Source organism: Triturus cristatus, chromosome 1_2 (genome assembly GCF_964204655.1).
Source record: "Triturus cristatus chromosome 1_2, aTriCri1.1, whole genome shotgun sequence".
Classification (NCBI taxonomy): domain Eukaryota; kingdom Metazoa; phylum Chordata; class Amphibia; order Caudata; family Salamandridae; genus Triturus; species Triturus cristatus.
This window is the reverse complement of record NC_140580.1, coordinates 649,567,879-649,588,276: the sequence shown is the minus strand read 5'-3', so window position 1 is coordinate 649,588,276 and position 20,398 is coordinate 649,567,879. Positions and strand designations below refer to the sequence as shown.

The window sequence follows — 20,398 nt, the reverse complement described above, 5'->3', positions numbered from 1 at the left end:
GATCCGATCCCTCACTCCCTAATGTGGGGGGACTCACATCGATTCTGTGGCTCACGTGGGCCCAGACGAGATCAGGGGGGTCCGGGCAGCCTTTCCACACCAGCAGCTACAGCCCTTGCGGCTCTCCTTCGGCTTTCATCCGCTCTGCCTTCCTCCACTCTCGCAGCGACGCCCTCTTAATTGCGGGGGGGGGGGGGCCGAGACCGGGACCGGGAGCCGATGGTAACGGTAACCGTGGCGGTGGCCCAAGTAAAGTCAATGGGGGTTGGGGGGCATGCGGGCACGTGGCTGCAGCGCCTGCTCTTAATTCAGTCTCTCACTGCAACCACCCACTGATGGGGCCACGCTTGCCGTTGCAGTATGGGTTTTGAGCTCGTTTCAGTGGCTGTTCCAGCTTGGTCCCGCTTAGCACACCGCAGACTCACCCCTGGTAGCGGCCGCACTTACCGCACTTGTTGCTCAGAGCGGAATCACGAGCCAGTCCAGGTGCGGCCAAGGGATCGCCGTGGGACCACCACTCAGCACCGCTAGAGATCGCAGTGCCCGCCAACCATGGGCCACAGCCCAGCGCCAAGAGAGGTCGGAAGTTCGCTCAGCCTACACTTCTCCCACCGGTGTCCTTTCTCTTTGCTCCGCTCGCACCCTGCCGCTGGCACCGTCGCCGCACTCTCTCTCGGAGCGGCCCAGTCGAAAGTGTCAGTGTGGAAACGGGCGGGCGGGTGGAGTGCAGGGAGCGGCGGCTTCAGGCACACTGGCTGCGAGCTCTCTGGAAGATCCGGACCGGATGACCAGAACAGTCAAAGAATAAGTGTAGCAATGAAAAATGCATGAAATACAGTAACAGTTTAACCAGTGGATTGTATAGGCACTAAAAAAAACAGGTGTTGTGAGCAAGTGCTTAGGTAACAATCTAATAGTTGTTTAGGAATTGAATCACAGAGCTGTGGAATTAAAAGAGGTTTGACCAACACATAAAGACAGCATTGCCTTACCAGAGGACACAACCAGCAAGTCAAGGATTTCAACAGCACTGCACCATACAACTGCACTTACATACTACAAAGATAAGACATGTCCATCCCATGTACAGGATTCCTCCACGTTTGCCCGACATTCCCCAAACAGTATATACTTCAGACAGGCCCGTGCTAGCATGAGTGGGATTCATGGAAGATTACACTACACACTCCAAGACTATATAACATTCAGACAACATTCATGCCAGCTTGTACACAATTCCTGAAGCAGAGGCTCCAACCTAACTTACCATTTGGCAGCGTGCAGGGACACCTGCTTGGCAGCCTTGTTGTAGATCCAGACGTTGCACAGCAGCCGCTCTACGTGCTTGCAATAGAACATGTGCCGGAAAAGCATCTGGTATCGAGTCAGCGCCTTCCTGTGCAACCCAAAGTGGAACAGGGGACAGCTTGAGTACAGAAATACTACTGCCCAAAATGTACTAATGATTGATCAAAAACATTTGACTAGCCATGTTTAAAACATGTATGCAAATACAGTATTCAAATGCCCTTCTCATAAATATGCATACCAAGTTTGCCCTTTTCTTTCTTCCACTATCATTCGTGAATTATGGTAAGGTACAAACTTCAATAAAATACAGGGACCCCCATATTGGAGAGTATGCACAAGCGCAAGCTAGCCCAATCTTGGATCAAACATTCCTTAAACACAACATTTGTACTAAAAAGTCATCAGCAGTGCAACCTTATCTCAAATGTAAAAGATGTAGATGCTTTTTCCGATAAGTCACCTGTTTATTATAAGCGACAGGGGCCACTTAACAATGTAGTCAAAGGAGAAGGCCTCCAGGCCACTGAGCACCAGTTCAGTCGGATCAGTATTGATAAATGCCTTTTCCAGTTTAGTTTCAATGGCGAGAACCCGTAGAAGTTGTGTGATAAGATCATGGGACATCAGGTCAACCTGTGGTGAGAAGCAGAGGCGTCAGAAGAACTGAAAATGTCCATGGGCAAGTCACTGACAGAGTGCAATGGGTCAAAAGCAGTTAGGACAATAAAAGTATAGGTTATTGCAAAATATTACATAACTTGTGCAATTATAAAGCAAGCAGTTAATAGTGAAAGAGCTTACTCAAGCTATTTGTAAAAGAGAACAGATACAGAAAGAAAAGCAAAACTAGATTAACGGTGTGAAGAGATTCAGGACCAGCTGTACTAAAAGACTGGTGGCTAAAACTGGCTGCAAACTGTGCACGGATTTTCTGTGACCATTATTTAATTTTGCGATGCAACCAATGTATTATTATTTCTCATTGCATAATCTCCAGTAGCAGGGGCTCACAGAATGCCTTTTTTAATGAGTATTAGTTAAGTAGGTTGCTATTTGCGACCACACTGTGTTTGGCTACATAGTGGCCTGACAGAAATAGCTAGCCACCACCCCTGTGTTTGTTGTGATGGAATCATTTTATTCCTGACCCTCTGCAAAAGGAAGAAGGTACAATGTTAGCTGTGTAGAAAGGTTAAGTTGATTTAAAAATAATTGAGTGGGACCAGATTAAGAGGTCAATTGCAAAAAAGAAGGATGGAAAGGGATGCATAAGATCTAGATGTGATATCAAAGGCTGATAAACCAGAAAAAAGAAGTTACTTACTTCCGGTAATGCTCTTTCTACTGGATACTCTCTCTAACCTCCGATTTGTCACCTTTAGAGTATCTCCAGGTCCCAGAATAGATCCAGAATATCTTTCAGCATAGCCCTGGCACACCAGTAGATGGTGTCATGCAGCTCCATGTTGATCACACTTGCATTGGAAGTGACAGCTGGAACAGCATGTAAGCTCCATCCAAGTGCGATGATGTCAGTTTCCTACTTGACACATTCCGCACCCTTAGACACGGAACTCAAAGGATCAATTATTTGCTCCCATGTGCAGATCGCTATTTCAGGACCTTTTTAGATGTGAAAAGAGTCCATACCACAGAAAGGGAAGGGTGGAGAGCGCTGAGGAATCTTCGGTTAGACAGAGTAGCCATCAAAGAGTGTTACTGAAGAAAAGTAACTTTTTTATTTTGATGGCTACTTCCAACAGCAGATTTTTCAATATAATTGATACTTAAGCAGTATCTTCCCCTTTGGTGGTTCTCTGGAATGACTCAGACCTAATGTCCAGCAGGACAGAATGGCCAAAATGCCCTTGACATGGCTGTCAAATGCAATAATGCTTCAGAACGTGTGAACGGATGACCACTTTGTAGCCCAACATATATCCAGGACAGGCACAACATGTGCCTGTCAGTTGTAGCAACGTTAGCTCTATTGGAGTAGACCACTATCCTTCTGGGGGCTCCTTCTTGTCCAACGTATAGCAGATCTTAATACAAAGGACTAGCCACCAGGATAAAATCCTCTACTCACTTACCTTGCCTGTCTTTACCCCGGGAGAACCCCAGAAAGAACTGATCGTCCTCCGGATGGTCTTTGGTACGATCAATGTAAAAGTTCAGTGCTCTTCTGGGGTCCATAAGATGGAGTCCCTCATCCGGAGCAAAGAATGTTGGAAGTGTGACTTCCCAATATGAAAGGGAGTGCCAACCTTTGGTAGAAATGCAACTCTAGTCCTCAGCACCAGTTTGCCTGGAAAGATGGCAGTGTAGGACTGACAAGAGTTTGAAGCTCATTCAAGTGACTAACTAAGATTATCGCGATGAGAAAGACCATCATATGGGTCAGGAGACGCAAGGGATAACTGTACAGCAGCTCAAAAGGAGTGCACATAAATAAGAACCAAATAATGTCCCACTGAGGCACAACGAGGGGTTTAGGTAGAATCGTTGATTAAATCTTTAAGAAATTGCATCACAGTTGATTTGAACACGCATGGTCGGTCTGGCAAACACAAAAAGCCTGAAAGGGCCAATAGGTAACCATTAACAGTGACCACTGCAGGTCCTAGCTTGGCTAAAGATAACACAAATAACAAGACATTGGACAGTTTGGCCTTCAAAAAAGGGTCCACATTACGAGTGCCACACGAAGCCTCAATCTTGTGCCAGAGTCTAAAAATAAACAGACTTTGCAAAAGGACACCTGGCAGCAGGAATGACAGCCACTACTTTGGAAGAAAGATCAAATGCAGTCAACTGCCTCCGCTCATGGAGCTTTAGATTGCGTAGGCCTAAGTCCAAGTCATTGCCCTACACCAGTGGTTCCCAAACATTTTTGATCCGTGGCTCCCTTGACCCATTGGCCATTGCCCATGGCTCCCCACAGTTATTTTTTGGGGGAGGGTGGGTTGGTGTAAGCCCGGCCTCAGGAGTACTTGCATTTTTCTCCCTGAAAATGATTGGGATAAAGCTGGTGAAAGTATTATAATTATATACGCAGGGTGTTTCGTATTACTAAGGCTGTGCCTCTAATAAAATATTCCTAGTTAAACTTCTTTGCCCATGCCTTTCTTAGAGTACCCTCTCAAACTTTTTCATCCCACTTACAGTGCTAGATAGCACCCCTATGCATGTAGGCCCCATTGTCAAAGTGTTTCTGCGCTTGAAAAATATTTGCACTCTTCCATTTCTACGCATGTCATACGTGCCAACACACCTGTCTCAGCAGGGTGACTCACGATTTTGTAAACCACATACTGCTTTATTTTTTCTGTTTCCGCCCTAAAATTGCCTCCAAATAAATGCAAGTAAAATAAATTCCTCTTTTTTTTTTTACTAAACGTCCCTCTTTCTTGCTTCCAAATGTTGGAATTATGCCATTTATTGGGTTTTACTTCCCTGTGCTCCAGGAGAGAGCAGGCCTGTCTAGAAATGTGTGTGTACTGAAAGAAATGTGTACTGGAAGTACCTATGTTTCAAGTACAAATGTCAATACTTAATAATACTTAGTGTGTTTAATTGACAGGTCAACTGTACTTTCCTGATAACTTTGGTGTAAAATGAATTTGGGAAAGAACAAAACTATTAACGAGTCTAACAAAATTAATCAGGCATCTTCCGCTTACTTTGGGAGTGTTGTAACGCCGGTATCTAGGGAAATATGGAGGTCATCTCCCTCGACATGTCATCAATTAAGCACTATGTTTACAGCTTTAGGCATGTCACTTACAAATCATTGACATCATGAGTTTAAGTCTAATTAGTTTAACTAAAGCCACCAGACCCTCCAACATTAAATGCATTAAAGTGTTTGGTGCACGGCTCCCAAGGCTAGGTTTGGCGACTCCCCAGGGACACAGTTTGGGAACCACTGCCCTACACTATGACAGAAGATACACCCAAAGCAGCAGCCTGATTGGATTCGAGCCCAGAAGTTCTGAGTAACACACGCTTCTGCCCAAATCTGGAGTGACTAGGATGACATGGGCACAGTCATTCCAGATCTTCTTTTGAAATCGGGGCAGGAGATGTAGTAGCGGGAAGGAATACAGGAGTCCTGTGTCCACTCTAGGTGAAATGCATTTCAGAGAGATAACCTTTTTGGGAACTCCAATGCGCAAAAGTGTTGGCAATGCACGTTCTCTGCGGTGCCGATGAGATAGAGCCACCCTTTGCTGGGTGCCAATTCTGGTTGTATCTGCCATTTGTGATCAGCTAGGCATCTCCAGCTGCCCTGACGTTTAAAGATTCTGCCAGGTGGTGAGTGATTCGGGAATTGCCCTGATGATTCAGCAAGGTCCAGAGGCACAAGGCCTCCTTGCACAGGTCCCAGGACATCACTCTGCACTGCTTGTTGCAATACCACATGGCCATAGAATTGTCCACGAGGATTTGAATCAGTCTCTCTTTGAAGGACAGTAGGACGGCTTACAATGCCAAGCAAATGGCTGCAACTTCAATAAGTTGATGGGGAGACCAGAGACCTCTGATGACCAGATGACATCCTTAACCCAGCAGAGACGTATCCATCGCTACTGTCAGCGCTGGCTTGGGTAGGGAGGAAGGGTCTGCCACTGGTACATTTGCAGTAAGGCAGAAACAACTGCAGATCTTTTTCAGGCTCCTCCAAAACCTGGATGACAGATTCCCTTGTTGCTGGGCCCACTTGGACTTTAGATCCCAGTGCAGGGCCTTGACATGCTACCTAGCATGGTCAACCAGCAGGATGCCGTCCTAAAACATCAGCATTATAGCCCAAAATCCAACGACTCTCTGATCCTGAGGGACGGCCTAGTAACACACTGTATTCTAAAATGGCTCAGATGAAAGAGGGCACCTGTGAAGGAATCAGGAGAGTTCTGCACGTTCCTAGTGAACCAACAATATCAAGGTGGTTTGCCGTTGTCAGAGGTGGTCCATTACCGAATGTGGTGAGCAAACCTTCAGCAGCCAATTGTCGAGGTAGGGAAAGACTGGTATACTTGACCTCCGAAGTTAAGCTGCAACCACCGCGGTCACCTTCGTGATCACCCAAGGGACAGTTGTGAGGCCGTAAAGGAACATGGCAAACGGAAAATGCTTGTGGCCCACCTCGAACGGCAGGTAGCACCTGTAGACTTGCAAGACAGGAACATGGTAACAGGTGTTCTGCAGGTCTACTGTTGTCAAAGGCTGGCTGTTTTGGTCAGAATCCATTCTAAAAAAGTCAATGGGCTCTGTAAATTGCCAGTTTGTCTGAGTGGGAATGAACAGCAAGCAGTCATATTGGAGCTATTCCAGGACTCGGCTGAGATTGGTACGGTTTGATTGGGGTACTCCTCTGGCATTGGTGCCAGCGCCAACAAGCCAGGAACCAGCATGGGTCACAGTGCCTGATGAGGAGTCGGCTTCGGAGTTGGTGCGGAACCAGTTGCGGGTTCAGACGGTCTCGGCAATGTTGAGAGCTGCCCACCAGCAATAACCTGACTGGTTTCCTCTGTGGTTCCTTGGGCCCGAAAGCACGGCATAAGGATCTGGCAGGAAGCCAAAGATTTGCAATATGGAATCCCTGAATGCCTCAATCTGTTGCAGCGTCCCTAATAGACCCAGAAATTCACAGTGCTTCTGAATCATCTGCGGAAATGGCTCTTTGGCAGGGAACACAGACATCCTCATAACTTCTCAGAAGAGTGGGATGAATCCCTCTTGGATTTTTTATGTATGATTTTGGACTTACCCGAACACTTAGACTGTGAAGAAGGTTGTGGCCGTGAGAGTGGGAACTGATCCAAACTCTCAACTTCAAACGGGAATGAGACTTATATGACTTCATCTGGTGCACCGAAACATACAGCTTGGCTTCACGATTATGATTTGACTTTGGGTGTACAACAGTACACTCCTTGCATGACTTGGGATATTGGCTCGAACCTACACAATAGAGACATACATCTTGGGGATCTGTCAGCAACATCAGATTATAACAGCATCAACCAGGCTTAAACCCTGTTTTTTTAAGAGGGGACGTTACTTTGCAAACTGGAAAGAAATCCATCATACACAACATTTTCAATTGACAGGAAAAAGCTAGGAGCTAGCTCCAGATCCATGTACAAAGGTGCTCAAATAAAGAAACTAACAAAAGTGTGCTTGTATGATGCTCCAACTGTCACTTCCGAGGAGGAGCGGGTCGATGCAGAGCCTACAGCCGAGCAGGGACTATGCAGAAAAATCTTCTGGATTCAGTGTGGAGATATTCTAAAGTTGAGCAATCTGCAGTTAGAAGAATCCATCCGAAAGGAGAAACACAAGAAGTCATTGTGGAACTAGGTGGAAGGTAAAAGCTGGTAGCTCACCAGCAGCAAAACAGGGACGAGACAATGAGAATGAAATGTACATCTGTTAATAACATAATACAGTTGTTGGGCAGTGATAATAATCAGCCAGGTATACCAAATCTCCACATGCTTTACCTTCAGGTCATCTTTGAAAGGATCAGTGTTGGCCGTGCTCATGCGCAGAGCTAGTTCCAGCAATGCCTCTAGCCGGCTAGGGATAATGTCCTCCACAGATTTCTTCAGTTCCTCTTCCGTGAGATCCATGAAGTGGACAAAGAAATCCCCCTGGTCCATAAGGAAGTAGTGCTTTATTGACCTATTACAGATATAAGTTTGAAGGATGGAGCGGCAAGAATAGGAGAAAAGAATAGAATGAGAGTAAATAACTGTAGAGACAGACACCACAAATGTAGCTAAAGAGCTGCTCTTAGTCACAATCCAACAGTGAGGAACAACATGTGAAGGCATTCCCTTCCAGAATACCGTAATCCTTAGAACTGCACGCTTGATAAAGTCATGGCACAGATTAACAGGCAGAAACATGCGGCCAACTAGTGAAATATGTGGTGAAGGTAGAAACTATTGGCAAACATTCTTAACAACCTATTCAAAAGTCACGCCACAATTTTCTATTTTGCAGGTTAATTCCCAAGCCTTTGAATTACCCAGATATATTGGAAGTTCTTCACCTTATAAAAATGTCCTCAATGAGTTAATTGTGTGTCTTTCAGTAAATATCCTTTTGGAATTTTCCTCATCAGTCCACTGTGAAACAGTTTTCTAGTCTTGGCAGAGCATTCTGCTCACATTAAAATGCTCCTCTGCAGTACAGACTTAATTCTACTGTGTTTCTAAAAAACTGCACATTATTTAGCAGCATTACATGTAATACTGAGAACTGTCAAGTTATATTCTCAAATGGAAGCATTTTCCATCTGTGCCAAAGTTCAAGTCCAATAGATGAATGCAGAGTTGAGAGATTTCTGCTGTATTCAATTTTCCTTTCGTCATTAATCTGTGTGTATGTGTCCTTCCTATCCCAAAAGACATACAGAGGCTGGGAATGTCAATTTTTGGAGATAGGTTTCTCAATGGCCTTTTTTATGAGGTTCTTGCTGTTCTACCATTCAAATGATTGGTCTTCTTCCACAAAACTTTTACAACTGTCAAACCTTTTGTGTTCACAGACTTTCAGGCAAATCTTACATTGTACATTAAGTTAAAAAATATTTATAAAGTAAAAATGTGCACCTTTTGAATACACTGTATTTATGAGGTATCCTACACAGTTTAACTGCAGGCAGGCAGCCAAAAGAGCATTACAGGCACTGTAACGACCAGAAAACTATACATGGAGGCCCTAGCTAGTAAACGTATAAAGTCAATGGAATACTACGTGGGTTAGTCTGAAAGTCACACTGTGAATTATATAATATGTTTATAAGTTATATTATATACTTCTTAGTCTTTACATCATTTTAGTGCCAACTGAAGGTATGGTGACATTATGACCATCAACATCAGGTCCCCACATGATTGTCTGCCCTTTGCCCCATTGGTAACTTCATTTACATATGTTACAATGTGTTAGATGGCCAAATCCACCTATTTACAAAATGCAAGAATCGCCCAATTTGTATGATGAGCAACTAACTTACTACCTGGTTAGAAATATGAGCGACTGACTCACTATATTTCCCAGGAATCATGAAATCTCAAGTAAGTAATGCCACAAGCTGTGAATCTGGAACACATATGGGCAAGGCGGAGAGCAGCTCCCTTGCATGGCAAACATTTAGTTTCCTCTGATACTACTCCCAACAAGCCTGCCATTTTGTCCTAAAGTCTCCTGGCACATCTCAATATTAAAACAGCAGCAACTGAAGTCCTCACTATTAAGCAAGCTTACTGTGTAACATGCTGGCACAGATATTTACAATGAGTTTCCCCGCACCAGAGTTGCAGCATCTAAACATAGTTAAGTGATCAGAATCTGAGAATGTCTATTCAATAAGGTCTGAAACTGAAAACTAAAATGATGAGGGTGGGGGAGGAGTGGAGCTTTTATTTTATTTTTGTTTTAATCATGTCTGCATACGGAACCCTTAAATGTAAATGGCACAAAAAGATTGCTCTATAGGGAAATACACAATCCTTATCAAAGATAATGCTGAAGTAAACTGTGAAGTCTCTAACAAGCAGCTCTTTTTGACATATTGTGTTCGGTAGAAAAAAACAGAATTCAGACAATCTTAATCAGCACAGAAAAGGTGATAGTATCATTTGAAAACAAATTGAGGTGCTCTTCAAAAAGGGTGCTCTATAGTCTTTGCAGGCACTTGAGTCCACTATTTCATCTCTTCAGTAGGGTAAATTATATCTCTGTTCTTTGTAGTCTGATGAACATGTAACTTAGCTACATTGGTTGTTTGGTTGTGATTTGTCTTCACCTAAAATACTGAGTGGAAAGAGGGCAGCAAATCCAAACTTAAAGCTGAAGATGGTACAGGAACAATGGCCGAAGGATTTTAGAAATGACTGTCCTGGCTGTGCTGGATCTTTTTTATTCTATCTACAGAGGATAAAGAGGATTTCTATGTCCAGCTTGGCCATTCTAGGTCCACGATGATGTACAGGAAGAATAAAACACCTGTAATATAAAAGTTCCAGAAGAACAAGTTACTTGCCTTTGTTAATACTATTTCTGGTGAATACTCGAAGTGCATATTCCTCACTGTGAAATACCCCCCAGAATAGATCCAAAAACCTTTTTTTTTCATAGCAGTATTCCCACGTGACGCTATGTGGCAGCATCCTACAACTCCGCAACGACTCCCCACCACTCCACAAAAGACAGAATGGGGCGAAAATTAAGCAGCACCCCTTCACACTGAGGCCAGTTTCTTTTTATTACCCTTTAAAACATCCTCAAACACAGAGAGAGAACAACTATTGGTAACAGTGTGCTGAATGCTAATTTGGGGCCTTTTATAGATGTTAAAAAAATGCCACTCCACAGAACAGGGAGGTGGAAGGGCATTAGATAAAGTATTCACCAAAATAAAACGTTACTTACCCAGTAAGCATCTGTCCGTGCCATATAGATCAGTAGATTCACATGCTTAGCATAATTCTGTTATATAGTGTTGGGCTCAGATATATGCAAGTTGTTTTTCTTCAACGAAAGTCTTTCGAGTCACGAGGTAGTGTGACTCCTCCTCTTGCTGGTACTGCGCATGGTCATCGACTCCACTGTTTGACTGTTTCCTCGCATGGCACATACGGTTGAAACATAAAGCAGAACACAGTATATAAAGATTACCATGTGAAAGAAGTTTGTGTGAAAATAGTGATAGTAACTGTAACAAACATAGGTTTCCGGGGAAGAGAGTGGTGCATGTGAATCTACAGAACTACATGCCACGAACAGATGCTTACTGGGTACGTAACATTTTGCGTTTGAGGCTTGTGTGGCTATAAATACACATGCTTAGCACAGACTGTAAAGCAGTCCTCCCACAGTTTTTGAAATAGTATGCGTAGAACTTCTTGCCCATGTTGGCGGTCCAGTACATCTACACAACAATGTTTTGTAAATGTATGTGATGTAGACCATGTAGTTACTTTACATATGTCAGCTATAGGTATGTTTCCTACGAAGGCCATGTAACCTTTTTTACAAGTGGCGTGAGCTCTAGGAGGAATAGGTGAGGTTCTTTTACCTTTAGCAAAGCATGTTTGGATGCATGTACCAATCCATCGTGCAATACCGGCTTTAGAAATGGCCCTTCCCTTGTGAGGTTTAGAAAAAGTAACAAATAGTTGTTGTGTCTTCCTAAATGATTTAGTCCTGTCAATGCAGTACACGAGAGCTCGCTTTATGTCTAACGTGCAAAGCTCTTTCTGCAACTGAGTTAGGTTGGGGTGAAAAGACAGGAAGTTTAATAGGTTGATTAAGGTGGAATTGTGAGACCACCAGTGGAAGAAATGTGGGGTTGGTACAAAGTACAACCCTGTCCTTATGTATTTGGAAGAAGGGTTCTGCTAAAGTTAGTGGCTGAAGCTCACTGACATGTCTAAGCGAAGTGATAGCGACCAGGAATTTTACCTTCTAGGATAAAAACTGGAGGGGGCAGGAGTGGAGGGGCTCAAATGGAGGGCCCATTAATCTTGTCAATACAATATTGAGATTCCAAATTGGAGCTGGTGGCATAACTCTTTTAAGACCTTCTAGGAAGACTTTGATGACGGGAAAATCTGAATAGGGAAGTGTGTTGCCTATTTTGTACATATGCGGCAACTGCGGCTAGATGCAGCCTTATAGATGTAACTGCTAAACCAGACGTGGGCAAATTAAATAAGTAGCAGACAATGTCCTGCCCCTTGGCTGCCAAGGGATCAATGTGTTTGGAATGGCAATCGTGAAAAAATCTTTTCCATTTAGCAGCATAACAGGACCGAGTAGTAGGCCTGTGTGCTTCTTTGAGAATGTTCATGCATTGCAGTGGGAGATTGAGGTAACCAAATTCTAGGACTTCAGGAGTCGGATCGCAATATTGAGTGATCTGGGGTCTGGTTGTCTGATTTGTCCATGGTTCTGTGTGAGAAGGCAGTGCTTTGTGGGGAACTATTGACAGTTCGAAGAGTGTAGTGAACCTTGTTGTGCCCAAAAGGGAGACATTAGGATGAGGGTGAGTGATGCCTATCGAAGTTTGCAAACCAGAAATGGAAGTGGTGGAAGAGGTGAAAATGCGTAAGCAAATATCCCTGACCAACTCATCCATAGTTCGTTGCCCTTGGATTGTGAATGTGGAAACCTGGCAGCAAAGTTTGGGTATTTTGGCGTTATATGTTGTGGCGAAAAGATCTATTTCTGGTTGGCCCAAACACTGGAAGTACTGGATAAGGACATGTGGGTGGAGGTCCCACTCGTGGACATGTAGGCACCTCCTGCTGAGGAGATCTACAAAGTCGTAGTCCATTTTCGGTAGGGACTCCACTAAAAGGTGAATGTTGCATAGGAGAGTCCACCTCCAAATAGTCTGGCCTAAATGAGAAAGCTGAGTGGATTTGGCGCCCCTTGTCTTTGGAGAGAATACATGGCGGTCACGTTGTCTGTCTTGATGAGGACTACCTTGCCAATTAGGTGAGGAAAGAAGGCTTTCAGCTAGTAACTCCAGGTGATTTACATGGAAATGGCACTGATTGGGTGTCCAGTGGCCCTGGACAGTTAGATCTTGCGAATGCACTCCCCATTCCGTAAGGGAGGCATCTGTTATGGTTCTCTACGGAACTGGCTCTAGGAAAGGCGGTTATTTTAACACGATGTTGGTGTTCCACCACTGCAGAGTGGTGGAACACCTGCAGAGTGGCAAGCTTGACGACAGACCAACACTTGATCTTCTCATTGATTCTGCGCTTGAGTCTATTGGTACGTTATGCACTAGTCTGGCATGAGGTACTATGGCTATACATGAAGCCAACATACCGAGGAGACACATGACTTTCTTCACTGTTACCTGTTGACCTGGTTGGAATTGTGAGATGCCTGCTTGGAATGATTATATCCTGGCACTATTCGGTTAAGCTATTCCTAGTTCTGAGTTGCTCCTAGGTAAGGTTGGACCTGAAAAGGTTGGAGGTGGGATTTTAAGGAGCGGATTGTAAAACCTAGGTCATGAAGGAGGTTTCTGGTGACCTGAGTGTGTCTGTAACACTTCTGACGAGGTGCGCTTTGAATTAGTAAGAAGTCTAGGTATGGAAAGACATGTATGCTTTGCCTGCACAGATGAGTAGCTACTACAGCAAGGCATTTGGTAAAAACCCTAGGTGCAGTAGTGATCCCGAAGGGGAGCACTTTGAACTGGTAATGCTGACCGTAGATTCCTACGATGTGCCCTGTGAATAGGAAAATGAAAGGAGGCATCTCTGAGGTCTAGTGCAGCCATAAAGTCACCTTGTTGTAATAACGGGATGACATCTTGAAGAGTAACCATGTGAAAGTGCTCAGAGAGAATGTACTTGTTTAGGAGTCTGAGATCCAATATTGGTCTTAGGGACCCGTCTTTTTTGGAAATCAGAAAGAATAGACCCCCCCTGTCCTGTTGGTAGAGTAGAGCAGGCTCTAAAGCTCCTTTTTTGAGTACTAGTTGTATTTCTTCCTTAAGCAGCTTTTGATGTTGTGGTGTAAGTTTGTGTTTATGAGGGAGACTGTTCAGAGGTGTGGAAGTGAGCTCCAGACAATAACCATGTTGGATAAAACCAATACACACTGGATGTAGGTGATGTTCCACCAGGCGGGAAAGAACCCTTGTAGACGACCCCCGACAGGTGTTGTGTGATTGGGGGGAATGAAAGGTAAGTCAGGGTTTGGTGGTTGTGGTGTATGTTGGTGAATTCGCCCATGCCTCTGCCTTTCAAGTTATTACTCCTATATGAGCCTCTTTAGTATCCCCTAGGGGAGGTGGTCTGGATCTGAGGCCACTTGTAAGAGGTGGAAGTCTAAGGCAAGGTGGTCTTGGAGCCTCCACAATAAGAGGAGCGGTAAAAGGAACCACGGTAAGACAGTGTCTGCAGCGCTCCCATGACCTTAGCTGTTTCATTATTTTTTTTATTTTCTCAAGGACGGTAACTACTTGAGGACCAAAAAGATGTTCCCCCATCAAAACCAATATACCATAATAATACACTAGACTTTATCCCTCTGGCTGCAGTATGGGCAGCGTCAAGGACACAGCGAATTGTGGTGTTAGATATTAATTTGCTCTCAGAGGCAATTTGATATGCCAGTTTTTTGTTTTTCTGGGAGTTATTGGTGTATCTCCTCCATCTCATCCCAGTGAGCCCTATCGTATCTAGAGAGGAGGCCAATAGAATTTGCGATCCTCCACATGACTGGCGGATTGGGCAGCCACTCTCTTTCAAGCTGCATCAAGCTTTGCACATTCTTTGTCTGGCCAGATACTTGCGAATTGCCTCTTTTACGTGCTGTTTCCACAATCACAGAGTTTGGTGGAAGTTGACATTTGATATATATGGGGTCATTAGATGAAGCTTTATCATTTTTTTATCTACTCTTGGCGTTATAACCCTTGACCTTAAAGGGTCATTGAAAATGTCACTGGCACAATGACCCTTCTGGGGAATATGGTGCATGGGGAGCCGGTGAAGCAGGTGGTGAGGGTGCATTATGTGCACAAGCCTTGTGGTCTTGTGCATTTTCTTTCCGTGTTTAGGTGGAGTTGGAATATCCAAAGCCTCCTCGAAAGAAAGCGGTCTCTTAGAAGGTTGTGCACTAGTGTGGGGAGGTCTTGAAATGATACATTAAGTATCAGGATGAATCAAAACGTGCTTTCGGTCTAGTGTCAATTTCCTCTTGTAGACTCTGAAGCACAGGTTCCACAGGCCCCAACCCATGTGCTGCTTTAGTGGGAGCAAACGTTTTCGGTTTGGACGCTGAGTGTTTTGGAGACGAAATTTTAGGCTACGAAGCAGCTGGTGTTGGTGGCGATATGTGGCAGTGTTTCGATGCCGAAGGTTTCGACTCCGAAGATTGACTTGGCTCTGAAGCAGAGTGGTTGGCTCTGAAGCATGCAGCTTCAATTATTTTTTTTGCGCTAAGCTGGGGCTGGGCATATGTGAAACAGATGGCTGCGGCTGACCGTGGCCGAAGGCTTTGTTCGCCGGCAATGGTTTTAGGTCTTTCTGGAATGAGCGGTCGATCGCTTGTGGTGGTATGCTGGGGTTGATGCCGAGGTGGTGGGGGTGCAGTACTTGCGTCTGGTTGAGCTGGAGCCCGATCATGCAACTCAATGTTGTAGTCGGAGCTATCGCCATGGGAGATGGTAACTTCATCCGCAGCCGATGCTTGTGCCTCTTCCCGGAAGTCCACAGGTCTGACAAGGTCCAGTGTTTCGTCCATTCTTCTTTGAGACATCTTGAAACGGCGAGCCTGATGGTCACGAAGAGTCTTCTTAGAACTGAATGAGCAGCAGGTCTCGCAGTTGGCCTTGCTGTACTCAGGGTAGAGGCACAAATTACAGACCTGGTGAAGGTTGGTGCGAGGATATTTTGTGCGACACCAAGGACAAAATTGAAAAGGTGCCAGTTCCATCACCAAGCGCACATGATGCAGATGGATCGCCTAAGAATGAAAGCAGCGCCCTGAAGGGCAAAGGCCCACGAGGCGCCGTGGTCTATTTGAGGGACACTGCTTTACAGTCTATGCAAAGCAACTGTATTTACAGCCACACATGACTTGAACGGATGTTAATTGCCCTGTAAGCATTTGTTCGTGGCATGTAGTGCTGTAGATTCACATACGCCCATCCTACTTCCGGGCACCTGTGGTCGTTGCAGTTTTCCTATACCTATTCATTTGCATAGACATCTCTTTACCTACACTTACTTTACACTTAATTCTCACCCACCTACGGGAAAACAATCTAACAATAGAGTTGATGCCCACATGCATTATCACCAGGATGAATCACTCGAACTTGTCAGTAGAAAAACTTCTTCGAAGAAAAACAACTTGCACACATCCAGACCCAACACTACATGACAGGAATATGCAAAGCATGTGTATATACAGTCACACATTCCTTGAACAATGTTATTCTGCCTGAGTACTAGAGGAAAGGAATTCCATAATTTGGGAACCATGTGTGCAAACAAGCGCCCCCACTCCTGGTCTCGTTCGCCATGGGACGACGAGCAAATTTAGGTTCCTGGAGTTTAAATCTCTTGTGGGACAGTAGGGGTGAATCAAAAGATGTAGAATTTGCAGGCCCTTCCTATACAGAGCACGGTGAACCAGGCACAAAGCCTAAAACTGAATTCCTTTTTTGTATCTGCAGCCAATGTAGCAAGGCTAATGTAGGCGAAGCTGTCTGATGACTTGGGATTTCTAAGAGTCTTGGTAGCAGCATTTTGGATCACTTGGAGTTTATTAATCACAGATTTTGGACAACCTAAATATAGAGAGTTTCCACAGTCCAATCGTGATAGTATCACAGACAACCACTCTTCGTAAAGGACTTGGCAACTATCTCAGCAGCTTCCTGAGGGATCTTCAAAGACCAAAGCAGGTTGATGACAGCTTTCTAGCCTGGGCTTCCATGGTACGTTTGTTGTCAAGGCTGATGCCCAGACTTTTTACTTCCGACTTGGAAAGTGGGATATCTCCAAGGGACTTGGGCCAGTTGAGATCGCCCCATAAGGAGAGATTATACCCAACTATTAGTACCTCTGTCTTATGGTCATTAAGTTTTAGGCAACTGGCCGCCGTCCAATCTGCAACTTCAGTTAGACAGGGATTGAGCTGGTGTGATACTGCCTCGGAATTGGAATTGAGGAAAATAATGATCTGTGTGTTATCTGAATTTTACACCATTGAAAAAACCATGGGAGCATATGATGTCTGCAAGTTGGTGGAAATAAAGGTTAAAAAGTGTGGGGCTCAGAAGATCCCCTCATTTTAGGTGATGGGAGAGTAAATAAAAGAGCCTTCACTGACTTGACAACTTCTGTCGCTAAGGAAGGAGGTGAGCCATTTGTGTGCTACACCAACAATCCCCACTTCTTCCAGTCTTTTAAGCAAGAGTGGATGGGAGACCATATCAGATGCTGCACTCAAGACCAGCAAAATGATCGCAGCTGATCCCTCTTAGTCTGGGATCCCTTTTAACTCTTCTGTGACCATTAGGAGCGCTGTTTTCGTGCTACATCCGAGTCAAAAGCCTGTATGAGTAGGGTGCAGTAGGTTGTGGGCTTTCAAGAAGTCGGAGAGATGTTTATTAATACATGGCCCCATAAATATACTAATGCCAGGAAGTAGTGATATTGGCCTATTTCTCTCTGGAAGCCGCAAATCCATGGAGAGTTTCTTTAGCAGAGGTCTAATAATGGCATGTTTCCAGGTCTCCGGAACCGTTCCACTCTCCAGTGACCAGTTGTAGATATCAGTCAGCAATGGAAAGATTATGTTTCCTTCATTCAATAGGCCTTGAGGAGGTGCTGGGTCAAGCGGAGAAGCCTGATTTCACAGATTTAGCAAGGACAATTACGAATTCCCTTCCTATTGGAAGGAGCAAGGCAAAATCCTCTTTTGTCAGGGCTGCCTGTCTGGAACCACAGAGTGTGCCCCTGCAGTCTGGCCCCCCCACCAAGGCATCATAGATACTGCTCACCTTACTCAGAAAGTAGTCGGCAAGCATATTGCAGCGGGACTCGGATGGAAGATGCCAGAGCCCATGTTGGCTAGTTTCACAAAAAAGAAGGAGTTGACTATATCGTAAACCTCCTTAGATGAACTGGAGGAATTTTCGATCCTTGAACTAAAGTCGTTAATCTGACCTTTTGTTTATAGCATATGGATAGCTTTCAATGCTTTTTTGGACAATACTTTACTCCTACCATTGTAGCTTATCCTCCACTTCCTTTCCATTCTTTTGCACTCTTTTTTTATTCTACTAGCTCTGCTGAGAACCATCAAGCCTGTCCCTGCGGTCAGCTGGTTTTGTGCAATCTCAAAGGTATACGTTTATTCAATTAGTTTTTTATCCATTCATTGAATATAGTATACATTTTGAGATTTCTCCATGCATTTCTGGAATGGAATTAAGCAAGATGGCATCCTGGCTAACCTTATTTAATTTAGACCAGCACTGACTAAACCTTGGCTGCTGGACAGCAGAGGCTTTCTTTCCAATTTTTGGGAAGAAGAAATGGGACAATGTAATGATCTGACCAGCAGACTGGGAGGTGATCTTCCAATATCATATTAGAGACATTAGTAAAAGTTGGGTTGAGAAAATTTCTCTTATGAGGGGGAGGAAGTGACTGATTGAGAGACCTGTATTGCAGAAAGATCATGCCTCTTAAGTTAAAAGGGCAGATGTTCTGGCCCCTGGCCCGACGCAGATGGTCTTGCCTTAAGTGTGCCTTTGCCGTCCCCGCTGCGCACGTTAGTGCCTTATTAAGTGCCTTATTAAGTAGGGAGGCCGGTTTGAACTAGAGTGCTAACAAAAATGGCTCCTCCAGTCTTCTCAACAATGGCTACTGGCACCAAATACGGCCAGGAAGTAAAATGCTAAAATGCTCCAATGTGCTGAAAAACAGCCCCCTTTTGCCCAATAAAAGTTTAAAAGCTTTTCAAATGCAGCTTGAAACAAAAATTAAAACGTTAAAACATTAAATCACAGGTGAATACAGCCTAGTGCAGTGCAAGTAAACATGAGCATGAGAGAAAACGCATCCGTGCCCCGGACCTCATTAAGTAATAGGCTTATCCGGAAAGAGCAGAGAAGTCAATAGGGGCAACAAATAACCTTCAACAGTACCCACTGCAAGCCCTTGCTGGGCCAAAGATAAAATAAAAGACTGACCAACAACTTTGCTAGTATGAGCTTAGTCTTGCAAACACTACACCAGGCCATGAATTTCCACCAGAGCCTTCAGAAATGGTTTTAGTTGATGGGCAACTGCTGGCAAGAATGGCATCCATCACTTCAGGCAGCGGATCAAACGTAGTCAATTGCCGCCGTTCAATCTGCAAGCATCTAGGAGTAGATTACACAGATTCGGATGGAGGATCCTGCACTATTGCTGAGAAAGGATGTCCCCGCAAAGTGGCAGCCTTTTCAGAGGACAGATGCTTATGCTTGGAAGATCTGGGTGCAACACTATTCTGGCCCAATGAAGATAATCTGGGTCCGGTTCTTCCCCATCTTTTTGAGAACTCTGTGCAGGAGAGGTATGGACGGGAAGGCATATCGGATTCCCGTGTTCTATTTCAGCTGTGATGCATCTACTAACGAGTGTTCTTGCGGAAAATTCAAAGCGCAAAATGTACGTGTTCTCGGTGGTGGAGAAAATTACTAGCGAGGATACTCCCCACTGATTGATGACTCTTTGTGCTATCTCGAAATCTAGTCACCACATGTGATTTGCTAAATGCCACATCTGAGTTTATCTGCAATGGCTTTCCAGGACCATTCTAGGTGATTAATGATCAGTAAAATGCCCTGGCGTGCCAACGATATCCAAAGGCGCAGAGCCTCCTGCCAAAGGACCATGTACCTTACTTTTACCTGCTTACTGCAGTACCACGTCAGTTGTGTTATCTGTGAGAACCTGCACAGCCCGCGAGATGGATGGCAGGAAGGTCTTCAGAGCCAGAAAAATGATCAGCGATTACAGCAGATTGATGTGGAGCCAGCTCTTCGCCAGAGACCAGAGCACCCTGTTCTTCACCTTCTACTTGTGACCACCCCAGCCCAGCAGTGCGCCAGTCGCCACTAACTCTGGTAGGGAGAGGATCTTCCACTGGACCAATTGCTTTCGAGCCACCACTGCTGCAAATATCGAGCTCTCTCACCTGAGACCTGGATGGCATTGTCCAGACTACCTTGATGCTGGGCCTGTAGGAATTTCAAATTTTATTGAGGAGCCCGAATGTGCAACATAGTCATAGCTGAAAAGGAGGATGCATGAGGCCTTAAAAGAGGGTAGCAGCAATTGTAATGCCTCTGTTCCCCTTTGGACCACCACTGCAAATGAGGCACTTCATTGTCTCAGACGTGGTATCAAGAACATGGCCGTTCTGTAAAACAACATATGAGGCATCATCAGTATTTTGAGCAGGGAGAGCAAACCATCCCCATCAACATCTTGGGGTGCTCCCTGCTCTTGCACAGGATCAAAAAGATAGT

General features: G+C 44.7%; 1 protein-coding gene across 1 annotated transcript in view; it reads right to left on the bottom strand.

The window, feature by feature from the left end:
* Positions 1-20,398, bottom strand: part of TUBGCP2 (tubulin gamma complex component 2) — a 257,023-nt gene that overhangs the window by 123,767 nt on the left and 112,858 nt on the right. The window contains exons 11-13 of the mRNA XM_085608073.1: positions 7,821-8,001; positions 1,772-1,944; positions 1,268-1,396 (exon numbers count right to left, since the gene is read on the bottom strand). Coding sequence (XP_085464199.1) covers positions 1,268-1,396; positions 1,772-1,944; positions 7,821-8,001 — 483 coding nt within the window. The remainder of the gene's footprint in view (positions 1-1,267; positions 1,397-1,771; positions 1,945-7,820; positions 8,002-20,398) is intronic.